Source organism: Medicago truncatula, chromosome 4 (assembly GCF_003473485.1).
Source record: "Medicago truncatula cultivar Jemalong A17 chromosome 4, MtrunA17r5.0-ANR, whole genome shotgun sequence".
NCBI lineage: Eukaryota > Viridiplantae > Streptophyta > Magnoliopsida > Fabales > Fabaceae > Medicago > Medicago truncatula.
The window spans coordinates 36333545-36355312 of NC_053045.1; the positions used below are offsets into that span (position 1 = coordinate 36333545).

The following is a 21768-nucleotide window of genomic DNA, read 5'->3' on the forward strand; positions in this document are numbered from 1 at the left end:
AAAACTAATTTTCTATTGTTTATTTTAGTTTACTTATTTATTTATTTATCAACATGGCTCTCACTTTGGAAAATAATTTAAGTTTGATTGCTGAACTCGAAGTGAGGTAGTTCAGTTTTTGTAAAAAAATTAAATAAATAGATGTCTCATTGGCTTCTCGGAGTGTCATCCCAAAGTATCCTTATCACTAAGGCCAAAAATCACAGTGAGTTGCAAAAAATGAACCAAACTAAATTAAATCTCCAAAGTACTCCAACGCTTCAAATCTTGTTCTTAAATTATTGTGGAACTGTGTTAACTCAGCTTTAAGAACATTTGTAAGTTTATTCTCCAATGCTAAAAAATAACAACCTAAAGTGAACCCATCTACTAGATTTTAACACCACATTTTATGACTCCATCACATTCTCCCGGTGGTTGCTGGCAAAAACATTTTTATGTTATTAAGAACAATGTGTCATGTTCCAGCATAGCAACTGTCTTACATGTTGGCTAATATAAGAACTAAATATTGAAGATGGTCTTACCTATTGAACGTATGCAATGATTGTTTGGTCCTTCAAGTGTTGGTGCAGCGCAGAGGGGATTAGGATAAATATAGCCAACATAACAATAACAGTACTAGGTTGTTTTCATTTTTTCTTAGTGCTTTGAGATAAAAGCTCTACATATTTTCACAATACATTTATGCCACAAAAGTTCACAATTAAAACAGACATTAGGTGTAGTTAAAGGCATTTCAACCAAGGACAAAATATGCTCGACTATATAGCGATCATACACTTCCTATTTGTCAGTAGACTCAATTTCAGACACATTATTTGTCTATTACAGTACAGCTTGTAATTTTCCATGCATTACATGTTCGGACAGAAATGGTCACACTAGCTTATCCAGTTATATGCTAGGAAATGTTTAGATTGAAAACAGGTTGAAACAAGAAAGAAGGTTGAAGCTTTGTTGTCGCATATTGGGGTAAGTAATGAGATAGAAAACCCGACCAATAGAGATCACCAAACATGCCACATGCCACGAGCTCAACCTTTCAGTGTTGTTGATCAGGAAAGCTTACTAAGGCCATGAAAAAACCGGTGCTTTCTCCTTTTTGAGTGTCTTCTAGATTCTTTTGTCATGACATACGGGACAAAATGTATCTGCATTGGCATAAAATATCAGTGAACTGCAATTTATTTCTCCCAATACAAAATTCATCATTCAACAATTTCAAGAGGCGAGAGAAAAATAATAAAACTAACGAAGTTGTTATAGATTTTTTAATATTATTAGGAAAAACTGGTGATTGAGCATAACGCCTTCCAAAAGATCGGATTCTCTTGAACTTGAATTATCATTTTACTAAGGTAGATCATATTAACAAAGAAAATTCTACTTAGAATGACGTGCCCTATTTGCTACCATAACATTGACGTTTGTGGTGAGAAAATAAGCCTGCAGTGTTCTTCTGCATACTGTTTTGTGAACTAAGTCCATTGCCATCTACCAACGAGAAAGATGTGAAAACTAATCAATGGCCAACTCAGGAGACTTGCAAAGTTTCCATTTTTTTATGATGAGACGAATTCGACCGGGCGTTTCTATAGAAGCTTCAGAGAGTATGAAAGTTTGTTTGATCTAACGGAAACCAGGTGCCATTGAGCTGAAAATGAAAGCAAACCAGCTTGAAAAGCTCATTGCTGATCATAAAGTGAGGGTTTATAGGGACCAATCTGATTCTGCATTTGCATATGTAGAATAACCAAGTTTAGAAGACCTGTCATAGGTCCAGCTCCTCAGCTTCCTTTCAAATGCACTGTCCATGATTGGTTAAAAGTTCTAGCACGAGGTCACTTATGAATATGGCGGACTGTCACAAATATGGTGATCCTCTAAGGTAAAACTTATCATGTTTTAACTAAGGTGATGAGTGTAGAGGAATATTGTATCAAAACTTATCATGTTTTAACTAAGGTGATGAGTGTAGAGGAATATTGTATCAAAAGTATACATGAAGAGGAAAGCTTTACTTCAGGTAGACCATGCAAGATAGTGGAGTCAAGATAGTGGAGTAAAGTCTGAGCTGAAGGCCAAGTTCAGTAGGAGTTGGCCATTGTGCAAAGAAACTTGGATACTTCAAATCAATGATTAGGAAAGATTGTGGATTCATGTGAAGGTACATTCTATAAAGCAAGTATTGTTTTCAGATTTTAAGTATAAAATTCATCTTGGTTCTGATTTGAATGGCTTATTATATCTCATAGGCATCCAATAACTTCCTTGGATAATGAAGGAACTTTTTCCCTATATCCCTATAATGCATGTGTATTCAACCACAAGGGTAACATCAATCTAATATGACATTCTTTTGGTCACATGATCAATGCAGACTAAAATACTAGTAATTTATTCTATTTCACAATTCCAGCAATGGCATAAGTAAGTAGAAGAAACCTGAGAATTATTCCGAACGCCCAAATTTTGAAGCACATCATCATCGTTAAGGAGCTTGTTGTTATCGAATGACAAACAATAATTAGCCCAAACACTTCTCCTGCAAATAAAATGAGATGAATTTAAGTAATATACACTGTCAAAGTAAAATTATTTTACAAAATGTATTACCACGTATGAAAACAACACGTAAGCTGTCATATTCATTAATTGAGATGATAACACATCATTGCATCATGTTAAAATAACTTTAACTGTTGGTGTGTAATAATTAAATTCAAATCATATTACACCAGTTTTTGCATAAAATAAGGATTTGTTTTCCAGAGATCAACCATTTACAAAAAAATCAATGAATGAGAAACTGACCAAGAAATATGGCGGTGACCCATACTAGATTGTTCCATGTAATTAACCTTCTTCTTGATAGCAAGTTTCAAATCCTTGAGCGTTGCCGTATTCATTAGAATCACATCAAACGAGGTTGTATCCAATTTCAAAACTGTAATTCGCATTGCACTACCCAATTCGAGTCCAATGAGAGTTTCCACATCTTCCAGGGTTGGATTCTTCGGTACATCTGCGAGTATTGGATCCTCCAATAATGCTTTCAACACCTTCGCCTTCTTCAAACCGCTCTTGTATTCCGCACCTTCTCCCATCTCATCGCAAAATAACCAAATTCAAACGCAAATTATTTTGATATGAGCTCCTTAATTTTTAATATCAATCTTTTTTTTTTCTACTGACAAAAAAAATTGTTACAAGAAATAGAACCATAGTTATAAAAACCGGACCGGGAACCGGTGGTATGTCCGGTTCGAGCAGCTTAATGGATGCTGTGCAATTGAACCGGTGAAAACCAATGTGGCTTGGATAAAACCCGGTGACTCGGCCGTTTTTTTTAACCGGACCGGTTCAATAAACTGAAAAGTGAAAGAAGAAAAAAAAAAAAAAAAACAGAAGGGATGGACGAATTGAAGAGGATGACCCATTTTTCCAAATACACCACTTTGTTGTCTCAATTACATAGAATTGAAGAGGATGATGAGAGAAGTTTAAATCTGTTCTTTGTTTTTGCATATGTGTCTTATATTTGTTGGAGAGATAGAGAGAAGGTGTAGTGTTTCTTTGGTTAGAGAGAAAATAAGAAAAAGAAGAAGGAGGCGCTGTAGTTGTTTGAAGAAATGAGGTGTTGCACTAGTAGTATCAGTAATTAGGTTTAGTAAAGTATTTCTTTTTTAATTTTAAATAGTCTTTTTTTTTTTTTTTTGTATTTGTAATAAACGAAAATGGAAAAAGTTAAGAGTTTTTCTAGTAATACCCCATAATGATCTAGTTGCATCCTAAAATGGCGAAAATACCCATATTATAAAATTAAATTTTCAAAATCAAACCTTACCCTCGTAAACCCTTTTCACGTTTTCTTCCTGCTTTTATTTCTGAAGAACAAGAACTTATTATAACGCTTTCAATGAATCAATTGTAGCACAAATTCTAGTTTTCAAACTTAAGATTGTTTTTTCTTGATTTAATGGATTTGGGTGCAATTCTAGCTTTTCAATTGTTCGGACATAAGAAAAAAATACAAAAGCAAAAGTTTGTGAAATAAACAAAATAAAAGGGAATAGTGTTTTTCAATTGCAAATAAGAGAGATTTAATTAGACGAAGCATGCTTTGGTGCTTGCTTTGATTGATTTTAAAGAAAAACAAAATCAACAATGGGAAAAATAAATAAGAAAAACTTATATGCTTTGGTGTTTGCATTTGAGAGGGTTTCACACTGATAGTTCCCAATTGCATCCTCCATGATGGTTCATATTGTTGGTTGGTGGAAATCATCATCCATGGGTGTGTGAAGACAATGTAGATGCAGGCAACAAAGGAATCATGTATCAGGTGGATTTTGAGGTTGTTGTTTTATCACGTGAATTCAGATCACATATACTTAATTTACCTAACGTGAATTAAAATCACGTATCATTCATAAGAGTGGGAAGGAAATGAGTAAGGATAATTTTGATATTATGAATAAATTTTAAATGAATTTGGGTGTAACTTGATATTTTTGGGGTGTTACTAGAAAGAGTCAAAAGTTAATTGAGGTTTTACTTCTTTTTTTTTTGTTGTCAATAGAGGTTTTTACATTTTTATTCATTATTATTCATCACATTATTATTGGATATTTATTTTTATTTTATAGATGTCATAATTTTAGTTTTTAAAAGTGACTGAGTCACTAATTCAATTTGATTTAATCTGGTTAAATACCTATATAAATTAAATCTTTAGACCGAGATATTTAACCGAGTCATCCGAGTTGATCTGATTCAGTCATGCGGTTCAATCAATGATCCAATGGTTCGATCATTGACCCAGTGACCCAATACCTCTGCCGAGTCAATGACCGAGCCGAGTTTTAAAACTATGAATATAACTCATTTTCTAAACAATTCGTTTAGGGTGGATTTTATTAACTATTTGAACTCAATTTCTTAATTAATATCAACATGAGTTTTTTTACTAGGTTTTAAATTTTTAATTTTCAAAAATGATGTGAAATTATTAGTTTTTAATCGATTATTGTAATTTTTAATTTTCCTTAATCCATGTTGGCTAGTGACTATAATTCCATGTCATAAAAAATTGAAAACTCCACATAAATGAACGAGGACTATGTGATCAGAAACAACAATAATATGAATATATGATTTACTTACTACTTTATTACTTATATAGATTGATATATTTGTCGAATTTATCATCATTTCACCTAATTGTTAAATAATTGAACCATTTCTCGCAATGATCTAGATTCCAACTTCCTTTGACGACATCAAAATATGCATGGTCGTGTAAACTTCAAAAGTTAATGATCTACATTATAACCTTCACTTTTACATGTGTAAAAAAAATCTTAGTACTTTCATTTTAAAGGAAGTCCACACTCAAACTATTTATTATACACTATTGAGTAAACGATCAAATTGATGCATGTCTTTATAAATCATTATCAAATTTATCTATAACTTTATTAATATTTTAAATTAGATTTTTATCAAACATTTTTTAATTAGGGCTCTGTTTGGATTGACTTATTTTGAGCTTATGTGGGCTTTTCTACTCCCATAAGCCTTTTTAAAGGTGTTTGGGTAAATAAATAAAAATAGTTTATCATAGTTTTATAAGCTGCTTATGCCATATTTTTATAAGCCTAAATTTTCAGCTTACCCTCCGGCTTAACAAGGAGCTGATCCACTTTTTCAAAACATATATTTTAATTATAATGTTAATTATCTTTGGTTGTGCATGAGTAACAAAATTGCTATATACTTATCTTACTAAAGTAACACACGTAACTAAGATTTTTTTTAAGGATCATTTTTATTATTTTTTTGTTACGTAACAAAATGAAACTGAATAAAAAAAAAAACTTAACTTGTCTTTTTTTGGAAACAAACTGTACATTAATATCTATATATATGGTAAGTTTACAATCATAATTTCTCAAGTTTATATTTATATTATTATACTTGTGTATAATGATGTTTAGACTATTTATTTACACTTCGAATGTTAATTTTGTCTTATATGAATATTGATATTTTTTTAAGGACGAATATTGATTATACTGTATATATAATTATAATTAATATATTATAATATTATTTTTTACATCTTGATTAATTTTATAAAATAAAATCTTGATAATTGTGGTTCGATTCTTTGATTTTTTTTGTTAAATTAAAAATATTTAAAATTTCGATAATTGCTTATGTAATGTCACATCCAAACACTTCAATTTATGTAAATACTTTTTAGTGTACATATCCAAATATAAATAGCTTATCAAATATAAGAACTTATGATGTAAGCTCTAATATTATAAGCTCTAATCCTATAAGCATCTATATAAGCTGTTTATCCAAACGGGACCTAGATCAATAACTTTTTGATTTTGTTACATAACTTGGATCTACCAGAATTATTTTTTGTCAAACACAAAGATCAGTTTAAAATATTGAGTAGTTTTAGGTACCGTTTGGTCAGACTTTTTTTGGTCTAAAAGCTACTTTAAAACAAAGTTAAAATAAAGCTCTTTCAGGAAAAAGCTAAAGCTGTTTGGTTTCTTTATTTTTTTTAGTTATGAATTTATTTTTAAGTTAAAAGTTGTTTGGCAAAATATTGTACAAAACTTTGATTTTTTTTTTTTTTTTGTGGTGTTCGGAGTTCGAACCCGCGACCTTGCATATATTTATACATTGTCTATATCAACTGGGCTAAGCTAGAGAATAGTTTGTTTTTTCTTTTCCAATTATATTGTATAACAAATTTTGTTATAAGAATATCATATTTTTTGTGTCATTTAAAAAGATAAGAATTTATATTATATGATATTATATTTGTTACATTGTTGGTGTCATTGAAAAATATATGTTTAGTTTTTTTAATAAAAAAAAGATATGCATAGTTTGTTACGATATAAATGTGTAAAATATATATAAGTATAATTTTTTTAGGCATCTATACTAGTACTTTTAATTAAAATCAAAATTTTATAAAAATATTAATTGTAGGCATTACGCAACACTGAAAAAATTATACGCAGTAACGTAACAAAAAAAAAGACATACAGACATAAAATATTAATCTAAACGCTAATGTGTGTGTATATATTTGTGAGGTTGAAGAAAAGGAATAAAAATATTTGGTGTCATTCAATGACAGCATGAATAAAAATGTTTGTGAGGTTGTGATAATTAAACGATATTAAAATTAAATATATAAGTGATAAAAAGATAATAAAATTCCTTCAAAAATAGATTATAAAATTAAAGTGATCCTCTTTTATGAAAAATTATATGGACCAAGTAAAAAACATTATATGAAAGAAAAAATAAATTGAAATATAATATTAAAAAATAAAAGATAAGATTGCATCCGTGATGAAGAAAAGTGATTGTGAAATAAATTGCATTCTAAAAAAATATTTTTTTTCGAAAGTACTTGATATTGTGTTGGGCCTAGCTTCTCCGTAGAAAAGCTGGAAAAAAAAACCATATCAAACGGTACCTTAATTTGAGAGTAATTCACCAATTCCCCTGTTTGCTACTATTTGTTTCATTATTCACTTTCCATCCGAAACTACACGTGTATTGCCGTCGTTAACGCTTTGTTCATCTAAGTGTAAAGTAAACAAACTTAACGAACCGCATCGCACCTCCGGTTCGCCATGACGGCGCCACCACCGTCAAAGTCACTAACCCACCACGAATGGGAAACCTTAATCGAAAATTTCCAATCCAACACCGCCACCGAAAAATGGAACTCTCTCGATCCACCTCTCTCCGATCATCTCTTATCCTCACTCCTCCGCAAAGATTCCCCTCTTCAACTCAAACTCCAACTCCTCATCTTCCTCGACGAATTCTCCACTTCCATTTTCCCTCACACACACCTCCACCGTCTCATCGAAGCTCTCAAAACCGTTATCCAATCACCACCCGACGCCGTTCACATCACACCGCTATTCAAAGAACAGTTCATGATTTCCGTCACTTCCGTTATCGTTTGCATCTCCGATTCCGAAGACGAAATTGTTCAGAAAGTAACGGAGAGTTTAGTTGAAATTTTGTTGACGGTGATTAACCGTCCAAACTTCGGTTCTGATCGACACACACGCGCCGTCGCATGCGAGTGTTTGAGAGAATTGGAACGATCGAAACCGTGTTTACTTTCCGATGTCGTTGGACATTTGTGGAGTCTTTGCCAGAATGAACGAACACACTCTTCACAATCTTACATTTTGCTTTTCACAACAGTTATTCGTAACATTGTTGATAAGAAACTCAGTGTTTCAATTCTCAATACATCGCTTCCGATGCTTCCTTTCAATACACCGCAATGCGTGAATCGGGAGGAATTTGGTTTGGGTTTGAATACGAAGGAATTAAGGAGGGCATTGGCGTTTTTGTTGGAGTGGCCACAAGTGTTGACACCATGTGGAATGATGGAGTTTGTGTCTATGGTGATACCTGTGGTAGTGGCATTGGAATTGCAACCTTCAATGCTTAGGGTTCAGTTGTTTGGTATGATTCATTCTTACGATCCATTACTCTGCCATGTTGTTTTAGCTATGTTTTTGCGTTTTATTGATGCTTTTGATGGTCAAGAAGGCGAGGTTTCGAGTAGACTGTTGTTGATTTCGAGAGAAGCTCATCATTATTTGGTGTTTCGATTGTTGGCAATTCATTGGTTGTTGGGTTTTAATCAATTGGTTTTTAGTAAACAATCGCGTATTGAGAAGAAGATAGAGAATGGAAATGAAGTATGTTCTAATTTTTATCCTTCTTTGTTTGATCCTTTGGCTTTGAAAGCGTTGAAGCTTGACCTTCTTGCTTCTTGCTCTGTCTTGAGACTCAAAAGTGATTCTGATGATGATGATAGTTTGGTTGATCCGGTAAAGGTGTTTGAACAGGGTCTCCTTTCTGTATCATCTTTTAAATGGTTGCCTCCAGTGAGCACCGAGACTGCAATTGCATTTCGTACTTTTCACAAGTTTCTCATTGCTGGATCGTCTCATTTTGATAGTGATCCTTCCACCACAAGAAATCTGTTGGATTCAATGATATTTCGTACTTTGCAGGTGCTTATTTACAGTATTTCCATATTAGAATCTCACTTGGATTTGTTATTGTTACACTGCATAAAGGAATTTCTAATTATAGGATTATTTCTTTGTTACTAGAATCGAGTAAAGTATATCTTTGTTACTCCAGGCATAATTAGTTTTGCCTATAATTACTGGTTTTTCGAGAAGTGATAAAAAAAAGTATTTTTTGCATTTAGTTTTGCAACAGACTTGCTTGTAAAGTAAAAACATCCCATCACTTCACACTCAATTTTAATCATATTAATTTTGCACAGTCAAGTTTATTCAAATTAACATTTTTCAAATGTTCATTCGAATGCTATGTTAGTTACTAGAGATATCAAATTTTGTGGTTAAGGTAAATTTACTGTGATGTTATTTGAAGTCACGTCTTTAGGTATTGATGCATTTAAAATTCTTGTTTTTTCAGGTGATGCTTGTCAACATGATGCTGGAGAGTCGGAGACTGGTTCCTGTTGTTGCTGCTTTTGTGGACCGTTTAGTATCTTGTAAGAAGCATTCTTGGTTGGGTGAGCGCTTACTTCAGAAATTTGATGCGCACTTACTTCCAAAAGTTAAAATGGATTATAAGTTGGTTTATTGCTTCCCAATATTTCATAGAATTGCTGAGAATCAGACAATACCTCCGCATGGATTGTTAGAGCTACTCACGAACTTTATGATTTTTCTTGTGGAGAAACATGGTCCGGATACAGTGATGAAATCTTGGTCCCAAGGAAGTAGAGCTCTTGGAATTTGTCGAACTATGTTGGTACATCGCCATAGTTCTAGATTGTTCCTTAGACTATCCCGTCTACTTGCTTTCACTTGTCTCTATTTTCCTGATTTGGAAGTCCGTGATAATTCAAGGTATTGATCTCGCTATGTATTCTTGCTTTTGATGTAATCTGTTTTTCATGTTTTGGCCCCTTCACTTTTCATTTGTGAACTGTCTGTTGAAATCAGAGATAGCTAGCTAGACTAAAGTTTAGAGGGTCTGCAAAAGTGGTTACCTGGCTTTTCTGATATTTGGTATGTTTCAGGACCTACTTGCGTATGCTGGTCTGCATTCCGGGGAAGAAGCTTAGAGATATCTTGAGCCTCGGAGGCACGATGCTTGGGATTTCACCTTCTTCACACCAAACCTCTTTCTTCAATGTTCAGTCACCCCGACCTTCTCAGAGATTCAAGACATTTAAAAACCTATCATCCTGCATTCACTTCGAGCGTCTAACCCCATTGCTTGTTAAGCAGTTTTGGTCTTTGTCTTTATCAAGTTTAGTCGTGAGTAGTAGCAAACCTGCTTATCTGGAGGGCATCAGGGACCTTGAAGCCCCTATCGAGGAAAAGGAATTTTCTGAAAGTTCCAATTCACAGGTCATTCCTGAAACTGGCAGAACAAATCAACCACATGAGCCACTCCGTGTCATGGACTCCAAAGTTGCAGAAATTTTGAACACTTTAAGGAAGTACTTTTCCTGTATTCCTGACTACAGATACATGGCAGGGCTCAAAGTTAGCATATCATGCAGTTTGCAATTTGAATCTAATACTTTCAATCGCATGTTGGGAATCAGTAACACTGCCACATCCCAGGAAGAGATAGATTCACTTCCCGCTATATATGCTACTGTGTTACATTTTTCGTCTTCTGCACCTTATGGATCGATTCCATCCTATCATATACCTTTTCTTCTTGGTGAACCTCCCAGTAAAGATCATGCATCTCAAAATGACTCCCTCAGTATTGTTCCTCTTGGAAAGGATTCCGGAGTAGAGAAAAAGAATAGAGCTACTGTTGTGATTGATTTGGAACCCAGGGAACCGACACCAGGTATAGTTGATGTTAACATTGAAACAAATTCAGAAAATGGTCAGATCATCCAAGGTCAACTTCAGGGAATCACAGCAGGCATAGAAGACATGTTTCTCAAGACCATTGTTCCATCAGACATCCAAGAAGACGCAATACCTCAGTACAACTTTGACTTGTTCACTGCTTTATGGGAGGCATGTGGCTCATCCTCTAGCACTGGGCGGGAAACCTTTCAATTGAAAGGGGGCAAAGGGATTGCTGCCATAAGCGGAACACAATCTGTCAAGCTTCTTGACGTCCCTGCGAACTCTTTGATCCAGGCAACTGAGCGCCATCTGGCACGTTTTGTTGTAGGTGTGAGTGGGGAGTCACTTATTGACGCTGTATGGGAAGGAGGGATTATTCAGAATGTCATCTGGGAAGATGCTTCCCCTTTTGCAACTCCAGTTACAAATACTGATACAGGACCACTTCGTCTTACATACAATAATGAAGAGTATGAAAAGGGAGGTATTATCAATAGCAGGCAAAAAAATCTGGGCTTTTTTCTTGTTCTAATATTCCTTCCACCACGGTTCCATCTCCTTTTCCAGATGGAAGTTGGTGATGTTTCAACCCTAGTTCGCATACGCACAGATCATTGGCCTAGCTTGGCCTACATTGATGATTACCTAGAAGCTTTATATCTATCATAACAGCTGTTGTTTCATCTACATTAATGATTGTATAAAGACTACCAATCCTCGATCAGCTTGTGATGATGTATGTCTTTTTTATTCTTTTGCAATGTACAGTTTGTATGTGCCATATGTAGAATGTGGCTTTGCTGTTCAATAAGAACACATTTTTGCTCGTGCAATTTGAGGTACATAATTTTAAGAAATTTCATATTATATATATATATATATATATTTTTTTTTTTTTCCCTTCATGCAGTTTTAGTTCTTGAAAATGATATGGTTAGGACCAAAATGACAATCAATTAAAACATTAATTATCTTCCCAATGTCCTTTAAATTGAAATAACTATAACCCTTATTCCTCCATTGCTGCAAGTTGAGTTTGGAACAGAAGAAGTAGAGTTATGATGGGAGGTGGTACACCATTTTTCAAAGTCCATGGAGGTGAAGAAAGCCTCCCGTGAAGAGTGGAGTCAACCCTCTTCGTCACATGTAAAGGGGTTTTCGAATGTACCTTGTTGCAACTGTGATGAAAGGTGTCTTCTACGCAGAGCCAACACACAATTAAACCTAGGAAGACTGTTATCTGCTCATTCAATAAGGTTTGTCAATGTTTGTTCAAATTGTTTTTCCATTTCTTCGTACATGTCTGAATTTCATGTTGTTGAGGAATCTATATTTTGATGTTTTGCAGGATGACCAGGCAAATTACAATACTTCATTTGGAAAGATGGTTGGATGAAAATGTTGCAGCTGAAATAGAAACATCTAAAATAGAGTTTGAAAGACAATTTGTAATGGAGGTTTGAAGAGATAATGCAATGGATGATGTGGAAAGCAAATTTGAATTCTAAGATTAACAGTTTGGTTACTGACAGAAGTTCATGAAATGTATTTTATTTGCATCGTTTGTAACAATGCAAATGTTTATGATAGTGTTTTTATTTGTTGTATTCATGGGACATAGTGTATTCGTAGGTCATGTTGTTTGTTGGTGTGCAATAGTATTATCTAATGTGTATGAGTACTTCATGTAGCGGATATTATTTGAAGTAAATGAACAGTTATGGTTTATGGTGTATGACAAACAATTGTGTTGACGTAAACGTTCACATAAAAATCAACTTACTAATGACAGAAACAAATATAACAACACCAAAGGCCATGACTTAACATGCCTTGAAATTTAAAAGGTAGCATTAGTCGAAAAGAGGCATTCAATTACACCAATATCTAAATACTTAACATGTTTTGAAATTTAAAAGGCAACGACTTTATAGTTGCCACTGAAATCAAATGTTTACACACAATAACTGATATGCATAACATTATCACACACAAAACCCAAAAAGTATTCAAACATTAACAATCAGTCTTCATTCAATCCTTCTTCGTCAGTATTGATGTGGACCTCTAGGTGGAAGCCTTCATGTTATTAAGTTCACGAATCTTGATGTCCCACCAATGTATGACGCTTGTATCAAATTTTGAGGTGCTATGTTTCCTCTGATTTGGGATGACCAAACCTTGTTGCTTGTCTATAATATGTTGCTAGTTCAAATCCAAAAGGAAAAAAAATGTTCCATATATATTAGCAACAATAAGTCTTTTTTTAATGAAACATATAGTTTATTGTGAGTGCAAACTGTGAGCGTTAACTGCTCTACCGAGGATGAGGTTCAGTCTGTGGTTACTGGTTCACCGGATGGGAATGTGGCTCAATCTGTGGCAGCTCAGTTTCAGTCTATGGTTGAGCATGTGGTTTCCACTTTTTTTGGCCTTAATGGTATCCCTTCATTACAATATCATTTGATGTTATGCCTTGGATACCACCACATCTTGAACGTGTGATTTTGGATACGACATTCTCAACTTAGCAGGACTAATTGGTGCCTAACTGCCATCCTTTTTCATCTTTTGGACCTTCCTTGACACCCTCCTAGATGATGGTGGAACTGATTTTAAGATTCTCAGCTTCATCCACAGTCTTCATGCCAATCACTTATTTAGCATAATTGAAGAATATTCACTTCATAGTTCATATAAGGGTGCATGGCTGACTAAAAAACATCTTTAATGTAACTCAGCAAAAGAGGTCAATGGTTTGTTCAGGATAGTCTATCAGATTCTTTCATATTGATTTGGCTGTAGCCAGCTTGCCTAGGAACATGCAAGTAGTCCATTTCACTCCTCAATCTCTCAACCTCATCCCATCTCCCAGCTTCAGCATAAATGTTAGATAACAAAACGTAATCTCCATCTATTAGTTGCTTCAATTTGGCAAGTTGTTTGAAGGAAATCTCAGCTAACTCAGTGTTACTTTGTGTCCTACAAGCACCCAGCAATGTTCTCCACAACACAACACTATTTTGAAAAGGGGCGGTCATAATAATTTGATAAGCCTCTTCCAACAAACCCCATCTGCTTAAAAGATCAACCATGCAACCATAATGCTTGCTATCAGGCACAATTTTGTACCGCTTTACCATATGATCAAAATACCATCTTGCTTTATCAACCAAACCTTTATGACTACAGGCAACTAAAACACCAATAAATGTCACCCGATCCGGCCTAATACTACCACCGAGACTTTCTTCCATCTCTGTAAACAATTGGAAAACCTCCTCACAATAACCATGGACAGCCAAACCAATAACCATAGCATTCCAACAACTCACAGTTTTCATCTTCATCCCATTAAATATTTCCCAAGCCAAGCTCAAATTCCCACATTTACAATACATATTCACAAGCGCATTACCTAAATAACTTTCAATCTTATGCTCACACACTTTAAGAGACTCGTATATTTTGTGACCTATCTCCAGTGCACCAGTTTCGGCACAGGCACCCAGGATCGATATAAGTGTTACCTCTGTCGGTTTCACTCCCGCATTTTGCATCTCAGAAAAGAGTTCCAACGCTCCCGCATAATCTCTAACAGAAACACAACCAGCAATCATAGAATTCCACGAAACCGCATTCCTCTCAGGCATACAACCGAACACTCTCCTGGCAGCCTGAACATCACCTAACCTAATGTATCTCGCAATCAGGGTATTCCACGAAACGACAGTCTTACACGGCATCAATTCAAGCAGGTAATCCGCCGATTCATAATCATTAACAAGATCATACGCTGATATCATAATATTCCAAGAAACCAAACTTGTATCTTTAATTTGATCAAACAGATGGCGTGCAACCGAGACCAACCCACATTGTGAATAGAAATAAAGCAAAGAATTTTGAACAGAGGGGTCATTTTGAAATCCTATTTTGATAACTCTACAGTGAATTTCAGTTCCTTTATTATAAACAACAACAAGGTTATCATCATCACAACTACCGCTTTCCTGTATCAACTTATAAGCTCTGGAACAAGCTTTAAGCACAAAGTTGCAAGTGTAACTATCAGAAACAACGTTGTTGATTAGCATTTGGTTATAAATAAGCAAGGCTTGAAGAGGGAAACAACTATGAGAAAAAGCACGAATCATGGTGTTGGAAATGAAGGGGTTGTGGATAAGAATGGAAGAATGTTGAAAAAGAGAATAAGCGTGTGAGAGGTTACCGAATGGAGAAAGAGCTGAAAAGAAAATGAGTTTGGTTGTGAGGGGAATGTGAGAGTGAAGACCTGATTTGGTGATTATGGCTTGAAGTTGTTTTAGTTCTGATATGGATGAGAGTTTGTTGAGTAGGGACGTTGCTCGGGAAAATGTGCTTCCCGTCATTCTTCTTTCTCTCACGAGCTCGTCGGCGATGTTCACAGCGTAGAAGTAATTATTCAGCGCTCCTCCTTCGGCAGCGACGGCGCCACCGCACACGTCTCTTGCCGATTTTAAAATTTGAAGGAATCAAATAATTTTTAAGATTTTTTTAAAAAGAAATATAACTTTTTTTCTAAAGAAATATTTTTGCTATAGTTAATCAAAACGAGTTAAAATAATAATTTTGGGTATAATACATGTTTTGGTCCCTTAATTTATTTTTGAATTTCAATTTGGTCCCTTAATTTTAAACTGTCTTAATTTGGTCCTCCGTTTATCCAACTGGTCATTTCTGTTAGTTTTTGTCAAAAAAACGTTAACTTTGTCCATGTAGCCTACATAGACAAAATTAACGTTTTTTGAAAAATACTAACAGAAAGGACTGCTTGGGTAAACGGAAGTATATTTAGGGGACCAAATTGAGACAGTTTAAAGTTAGAGGACCAAATTGAAATCCAAAAATAAGTTAAGGGACCAAAGCATGTATTAAACCAATAATTTTTGTGTCTCTAAAAATATGGTGTCTTGGACGGTCCCCCTCCGCCCATGTTCAAGACCACTCATGACTTTATCATCTAGAAATCTTAGGGTATTGGATTAGGATTCTAATGAATTTTAAAGGACTTTTTAATTATGAAAAAGTCTTGTGGTATTCAATCAAAACTCTTTGTCGTTTTAAAAAAGTCTTGAGATATTCAATCAAAACTTTTTATCACTTAAATAAAGTCTCATGGTATTCAAAATCATTCAAATTTTAAAGGATTGTTTAATAAATTGAATTTTGGTGAATTTTGTGGGATTTTCTAGTGAAATTTTAAGAAGAATTTCGTGACGACGTGAGATTTTTTGAGATTGCTTTTCTTTTAAAAGTTTACTATATCTTTCCTCTCCCTTCTCTCTTCGTCTCTCTCTTCTACCTTCTCTCTCTCTATCCCTCTCTATCTATCATGAAAAATAATAATAAGAGTTTGTATTGAAAATATTATGATAGAGAGTTTGTTGTAATAATTTCTTTTTTCAATAAGTCCTTAAAATTCATAAAATCTTTTGAAATCTTATAAATCCACAAAATCCTTTAAAATCTTATGATGTAAATCTATTGAAATCCATATTGAAAATCCTGATAATCTTTTAAAACCATCAAAGTCATTAAAATTCTAGAAAATATTTTAAAATGTTTAAAACTTTTTTAAGCAAAAATTGTCCTTTAAAATCCTAATTCAATACACCACCCTTAGACACATATTTGATTAAAAAAAAGTGTCTTAAAACTTGTCATGACCTTGATAAATCTTATCATTTATTTCTATTTTTGTATTCGCATTGAATGCATTTGCTAACATACATTCTAACCCCAACTTATTATCAATTATTTCAAAATCAATTTTATGAAAATGAGTAATATGAAAGTACCATTTTATTATTATTTTCTCATCATGAAGTACCATTTTCCATGCCCATTTTCTCAAGTAATATTCAAACGAGTAATTCTGAAAATATTAAAAAGAAATAAAAATCGCACTATTTATATAGTAAACCCTGCCTCTTTCTTCCTCAAAACAAAATCGAACAATTTTAAAGCGAGTCGACAACTTGTTTTTTCGTCTCTATCTCAATTCTCGAAGCTTCTATTAGATTTCTCTTCACGCTTTCTCTTTCACTTCAACTTCAACATCTCATCGCAATGGTTAGTTCCTCTCCATCTCTTTTCCAAATCTTTTCGTTAACGTCTTCAAACATTTCTATGATTTTCACTGATTATTCTAATTTCGAAATTATTCCATGTCTTTTCATCCATTTTCTCATTTTCAATTCACAATTCGTTTTACGGTAACCCACTCCATCGGTTATGTCCCTTTTTATGTTTCATGCTCAAATATTTAAACTTGGGTTTGATTTTGATTGTTTTGTTTGTAATGATTTGATTTCGGCTTTTGGGTGTTCTGGGTTTCCGAAAAGTGCGTGTAAAATGTTTGATGAAAGTCCTCAAAGGGATATTGTTGCTTGGACAGCTTTGATTAATGGGTTTGTTTAAAACGATGTTCCTGGTGAGGCACAAGTGATTTGTGGATATGAGATTGAAGGGTGTTGTGATTGATGGTTTTCTATGGTTCTGTTTATTGTGCTCTTGTGGATATGTATTTCAAGTGTATTCATTGCGAAGATGCATGCAAAGTTTTTTTATTTTGGTATTGAAAAGTACTTATCTGCATGTATATGTTTCATTTGAATCATTTTCAATTTGTTATTTATTGTTACAGGATGCTGCAAAGATGTACGGTGCTGTGTTGGCATGCACGGATGAAGCAGTTCTTCCTGTTAGTCAAGTGTTTGATGCGATTAGAGAACTTGGGAATGAAGGGGTTGAGAAATTGGATCCTCTTGTCATCACATCTGCATCATCACTCAGTAATTCTACCTCTCCTTCAATTATTGTGCATATTAATATGTGATGTGATATAATGGATTTGCAATAAATTTTTTTATGGGGTACTTTAGTTTGTAAATATAACCAGTAAAATACATGTTTCTTTTGCTTACATCTTGTTCGACTTTCTATTATCCGACATCATGATTCATTGGCATGTCCATCTTTTTGGGTTTTATTATTACTAGCCGTTTTTGTCGTATGATGTCTAAAAAATGCATAGAGTGAATTAGTGTATCCTTTAGGCTTCTATGCTTCTATCGATGCTTTAAAACTTCGACCTCAACTTCCTTTTTCCTTGATTCATGTTGGATGAAATTGTTTAAATTAATTTGCTGTTAGATGAGCATGCTTAACCTGGAAACTTAGACATGGACATTGGATACAATACTGACACAAACATGTAGACACCAATAATACTTTGAGAAAATAGAAGTGATTGAATTTGAATGTAACCACATGTGTCACTCTCGGACACAAGAAACACCTTCAATTTGAAGTGTAGGCTGTGTTGCTGTTATATAGATGCTAATGGCTTGTGGTACTGAATTTTAATGTTTGAAGTTTATGGGGGTGGGTGGGTGAGAAAACATGTGTCGATTGACAGGGTGTTGGCAGAAGTTGGATAGGAGCTACTTTTTCTTTTCCAAATACGATTTCCCATATTCCGCATGTGTGGCGCTACTCCGGTCTTGAGCATAAGCAAAAAAAAAAAGTAAAACAAAGTTGATTTATTTGGTTAAAAATTTGAACTTGATGCATCTACTTTGTTTGACTCTTTTTTTGCTTATATTCAAGATCGTAGGAAGTATTTTATAATGGCCAAAGATGCCAATTTTTACTGTCTATTTATTGCAAACTTCAGGCAAGTTTCCAGTGGAATCTTCCTCTGTGGATTTGGTCGTTTTAATCTGGAAGTCTCTTGATTTTCCTATCGACCAACTGACTCAAGAAGTCCTCAGAGTGCTAAAAGCTGGTGGGACAACTCTTATTCGCAAGTCCTCCCAATCTGCTGTGGGTTCAGGTGATAAGGTAAAATAACAGCTAGATTGTGCTTGAGTGATTCATGTCATTGTACATGATCTCACATTTTCCCCATTGTCCTTTCAGATGATACCTGATCTTGAAAACAAGTTATTATTGGCAGGATTTTCAGAAATACAGGCTTTACAATCTTCTGTGGTAAGTTTCATTATCTGGTTTCTATATCCTTACCATCTCTATTAACCGTTTTTTTTCTTCTTAAATTTATTTGTTTTCTTACGTTTAAACTATTGTGCAATAGAATACGCTAGGAACATTTAATCAAACAGTTATTGTCTTCTCACGTCTTGTTTTCCGTACAACAAAATAAAATACAAAAGAAACGTGTCCGATGAGTTGAGTAATAGGCTGACATGTGTCTTGAAGCCCAGTCTGCTACTGGTATTTGACGACCATTGCTGTAGTTAATGGTTTTTCATTTTTGTGCAGGATCATTAATTAGAGCTAGTGTTTTTTTTAATGATACTATTTATTGTCTTTGACAAATTTATTTTCCTATTGCATGTCAAGTGGAGTATGGGCCATGAGTCATCCAGATTTTTTTTTCCTTATTAACATCGCTCTGACCATCTTACAAGTTCTAATTATAATGTTCTGTACTGCACACAGATCAAAGCTAAAAAGCCTTCATGGAAAATTGGTTCATCTTTTGCACTAAAGAAGGTTGTGAAAAGTTCACCCAAGGTGCAAATTGATTTTGATTCAGATCTGATTGATGAAAATAGTCTTTTGTCTGAAGAAGATTTGAAGAAACCTGAACTGCCATCTGGTAAAGATTCAACCCTTCTCTAGCTTTGTCCCTCTATTAGTCTTATGTTTGATATTTGGATTAGCTGACATGTTGTGCAATAGGGGATTGTGAAATCGGACCTACAAGAAAGGCCTGCAAAAATTGCTCATGTGGAAGGGCAGAAGAAGAGGAGAAAGTGTTGAAGTTAGGATTGACAGCAGAACAGATTAATAATCCTCAATCAGCTTGTGGCAGTGTATGTCTTTTTCTTTTTTCGTTTAATCAATGTTGGTCCCTATAGTGTCATCCAATTTTTAATTAAATCATTATTGGCTATAGCTTAAAAACATAAAAGTATTTTCAGTGTTAAAATAGTGGTAAAATCCAAGTATTAATCATGTAATCAGTCCGAAAAAATGTTCAAATAGCCGACATCCTGGTATCTCAGTTTCAGGGTTGGACTCTCCATGCCGCTATTTGGAATTGACAACATAGATGTCAAGACTATTTGGTTCTGTTGCCAAATCTTAAATATGTTACCATGGCACTCATACTTTTATTCTATTTTTCTTTTCTAGTTGCCTTGATGTTATAATGTTTTTTTGGTTCTGACTTCTGAGTCTTCTAAAGCAATCATTTCTACTGTAAGTACTTTGACTAACAAACATTGAACCAGTTCAATTAATAGTATGGTTGTTTACATATTCCAATGATATGATTCATGTCCACTCTAACTCAACATCCCACACCTCAATGCCAAAATTACCTATCAAACCACCACCAAACTACTTTCTTTGCAAATATGTACATTCAAATGTCCTCTTCCTGCAGAACTTTCATCGATTGTTCCTTTGTCAAAATTCAAGGACGTTCTACATTACATTTTGTTAACTCATCCATCCTTGCTTCTGTCAATTTAGTTGGAGGAGCATGAATCTTGTTCATTCTTTTTCTGTTCACATGCTTCCTATTGGGAGCTGTTGCCGTTGACTCAGTGGAATTTTTGTTCAAAATATTGCCTTGTTGTAGTTGTTTCCGAAAACAGAAGCAGCAAATGCAGTGTACTGTCCAAAGCCAATGATTAAGTTGCCTAGCAAATGCAGCGTATGGTTAAAATTAAAAAAAAATTAAAACCAAAGAGCCACAGAATGACTAATAAAGCTTGTCATTCTAAATGAATTTTAAAACAAAAAGAAGAAAGATATACTTTTGATTTACATGTGGATTCTGGGCAGAGTTCGTAATTTTTAAATAGGCAGAGTTTAAATTAGACTTCTGGTTTTGTAATCCCCACTGAATTGTATCTAGCATTTCAAAAAATCAACTTCTGTCGAATATATTTTCTAGAAGATATTCTAAGATTGAGTTGAATTGCAGTCAGCTTAGTCAGTGAATTTCTGGGATTCCCTTGCAGAGTTTGGGATTTTCTCTCTGTTAATAGTTTAGTCTATTTTGTTAATATCTTCACTAATGCTATTTCAGATTATTTTTTGTATAATGGCCATTGTTCTGAAAGTTTGTCTTTGGTCTACAGTGTGGGTTAGGGGATGCATTTAGGTGCAGTACCTGCCCTTACAAGGGACTGCCTGCCTTCAAAATGGGCGAGAAGGTACTACTTTTATCTCCCTCTCTTAAGTTGTTTGGTGTCATTTCTTTGGTATGTCCTGTTGCATAACTTATCCATATATATATATATATATATATATTTTTTTTTTTTTGCAGGTTGCACTGTCCGGTAACTTCCTTGCTGCAGACATATGATAGATAATGTTGTAACCTTTTGTCGTGGGAATGGCATAATAGAATTTATAGATAGTAAGGGATTGTTATCGGTTATGTTATCGTTCGTTTAAGGTGTTTGATTTGATACGGTTTAAAGTTAGACTTTGAGATATCCGAGTTTCCAGGTATTATATACTAGTTGTCAATTTTACTCCTCTCTAGCTACTTCATAATAAAAAAGAAAATCCTTTGTTTTCTGCATCGTAAGCTTGCACTGTAATGTGTTTTTGTTATACCTAAAAATCTTAAATTCAGCCAAGCTAGAAATCATGTAATTGAATTGAATATTATTAATCAAAAAAGGTCAATCAGGTGCACTAAAGCTCATGCATACGCAGGGTCCGGTGCACTAATGTAATTGAATATTAAGCTAAACAAGTGTAATGCTCGTCTCTGTGATCCTTACAGCTATGT

The 21768-nt window shown here is 34.2% G+C and overlaps 4 protein-coding genes across 5 annotated transcripts; 2 read left to right on the forward strand and 2 right to left on the reverse strand.

The window, feature by feature from the left end:
* Positions 1 to 650: 650 nt before the first annotated feature.
* LOC11446596 (U11/U12 small nuclear ribonucleoprotein 25 kDa protein) lies at positions 651 to 3611 on the reverse strand. The gene is made up of 3 exons (XM_003607156.4): positions 2818 to 3611; positions 2449 to 2548; positions 651 to 1154 (listed from the first exon to the last, which is right to left on the reverse strand). Exons 1-3 carry the CDS (start codon positions 3108 to 3110, stop codon positions 1059 to 1061), a joined length of 489 nt encoding a protein of 162 aa, XP_003607204.1. The 5' UTR covers positions 3111 to 3611; the 3' UTR covers positions 651 to 1058.
* Positions 3612 to 7560: 3949 nt separating this feature from the next.
* On the forward strand, positions 7561 to 12678 carry LOC11438115 (AP-5 complex subunit beta-1). Of its 2 annotated transcripts, XR_003011216.2 has the most exons (5): positions 7561 to 9095; positions 9532 to 9971; positions 10145 to 11679; positions 11854 to 12199; positions 12292 to 12678. XR_003011216.2 is itself a non-coding variant. In XM_003607158.4 (3 exons), exons 1-3 carry the CDS (start codon positions 7683 to 7685, stop codon positions 11610 to 11612), a joined length of 3321 nt encoding a protein of 1106 aa, XP_003607206.2. In that variant the 5' UTR covers positions 7561 to 7682; the 3' UTR covers positions 11613 to 11776. The 2 variants fall into 2 exon arrangements, 1 of the variants encoding a protein (XP_003607206.2); XM_003607158.4 differs by lacking the exons at positions 11854 to 12199; positions 12292 to 12678 and having other exon boundaries at positions 10145 to 11776.
* A 1027-nt stretch (positions 12679 to 13705) lies between these two features.
* On the reverse strand, positions 13706 to 15334 carry LOC11445419 (pentatricopeptide repeat-containing protein At5g15300). Its single transcript, XM_003607159.3, has one exon. It carries the CDS (start codon positions 15332 to 15334, stop codon positions 13706 to 13708), a length of 1629 nt encoding a protein of 542 aa, XP_003607207.1.
* Positions 15335 to 16899: 1565 nt separating this feature from the next.
* On the forward strand, positions 16900 to 21555 carry LOC11444383 (anamorsin homolog). The gene is made up of 8 exons (XM_003607160.4): positions 16900 to 17057; positions 17632 to 17779; positions 18664 to 18830; positions 18909 to 18980; positions 19452 to 19611; positions 19695 to 19828; positions 21107 to 21181; positions 21295 to 21555. Exons 1-8 carry the CDS (start codon positions 17055 to 17057, stop codon positions 21331 to 21333), a joined length of 798 nt encoding a protein of 265 aa, XP_003607208.1. The 5' UTR covers positions 16900 to 17054; the 3' UTR covers positions 21334 to 21555.
* Positions 21556 to 21768: the final 213 nt, after the last annotated feature.

What these genes read in the sequence shown, in the direction of transcription:
- LOC11446596 (XM_003607156.4), bottom strand. Translation starts at nt 3,110, where the DNA reads ATGGGAGAAGGTGCGGAATACAAGAGCGGTTTGAAGAAGGCGAAGGTG. An exon ending in GGTCACCGCCATATTTCTTG is followed by an intron (nt 2,549 to 2,817) that starts GTCAGTTTCTCA and finishes TTTTATTTGCAG; the next exon opens with GAGAAGTGTTTGGGCTAATT. An exon ending in GCGTTCGGAATAATTCTCAG is followed by an intron (nt 1,155 to 2,448) that starts GTTTCTTCTACT and finishes ATGCCAATGCAG; the next exon opens with ATACATTTTGTCCCGTATGT.
- LOC11438115 (XM_003607158.4), top strand. Translation starts at nt 7,683, where the DNA reads ATGACGGCGCCACCACCGTCAAAGTCACTAACCCACCACGAATGGGAA. An exon ending in TGATATTTCGTACTTTGCAG is followed by an intron (nt 9,096 to 9,531) that starts GTGCTTATTTAC and finishes TTGTTTTTTCAG; the next exon opens with GTGATGCTTGTCAACATGAT. An exon ending in GAAGTCCGTGATAATTCAAG is followed by an intron (nt 9,972 to 10,144) that starts GTATTGATCTCG and finishes GGTATGTTTCAG; the next exon opens with GACCTACTTGCGTATGCTGG.
- LOC11445419 (XM_003607159.3), bottom strand. Translation starts at nt 15,334, where the DNA reads ATGACGGGAAGCACATTTTCCCGAGCAACGTCCCTACTCAACAAACTC.
- LOC11444383 (XM_003607160.4), top strand. An exon ending in CTGTGGGTTCAGGTGATAAG is followed by an intron (nt 18,831 to 18,908) that starts GTAAAATAACAG and finishes TTGTCCTTTCAG; the next exon opens with ATGATACCTGATCTTGAAAA. An exon ending in CCTTCAAAATGGGCGAGAAG is followed by an intron (nt 21,182 to 21,294) that starts GTACTACTTTTA and finishes TTTTTTTTGCAG; the next exon opens with GTTGCACTGTCCGGTAACTT.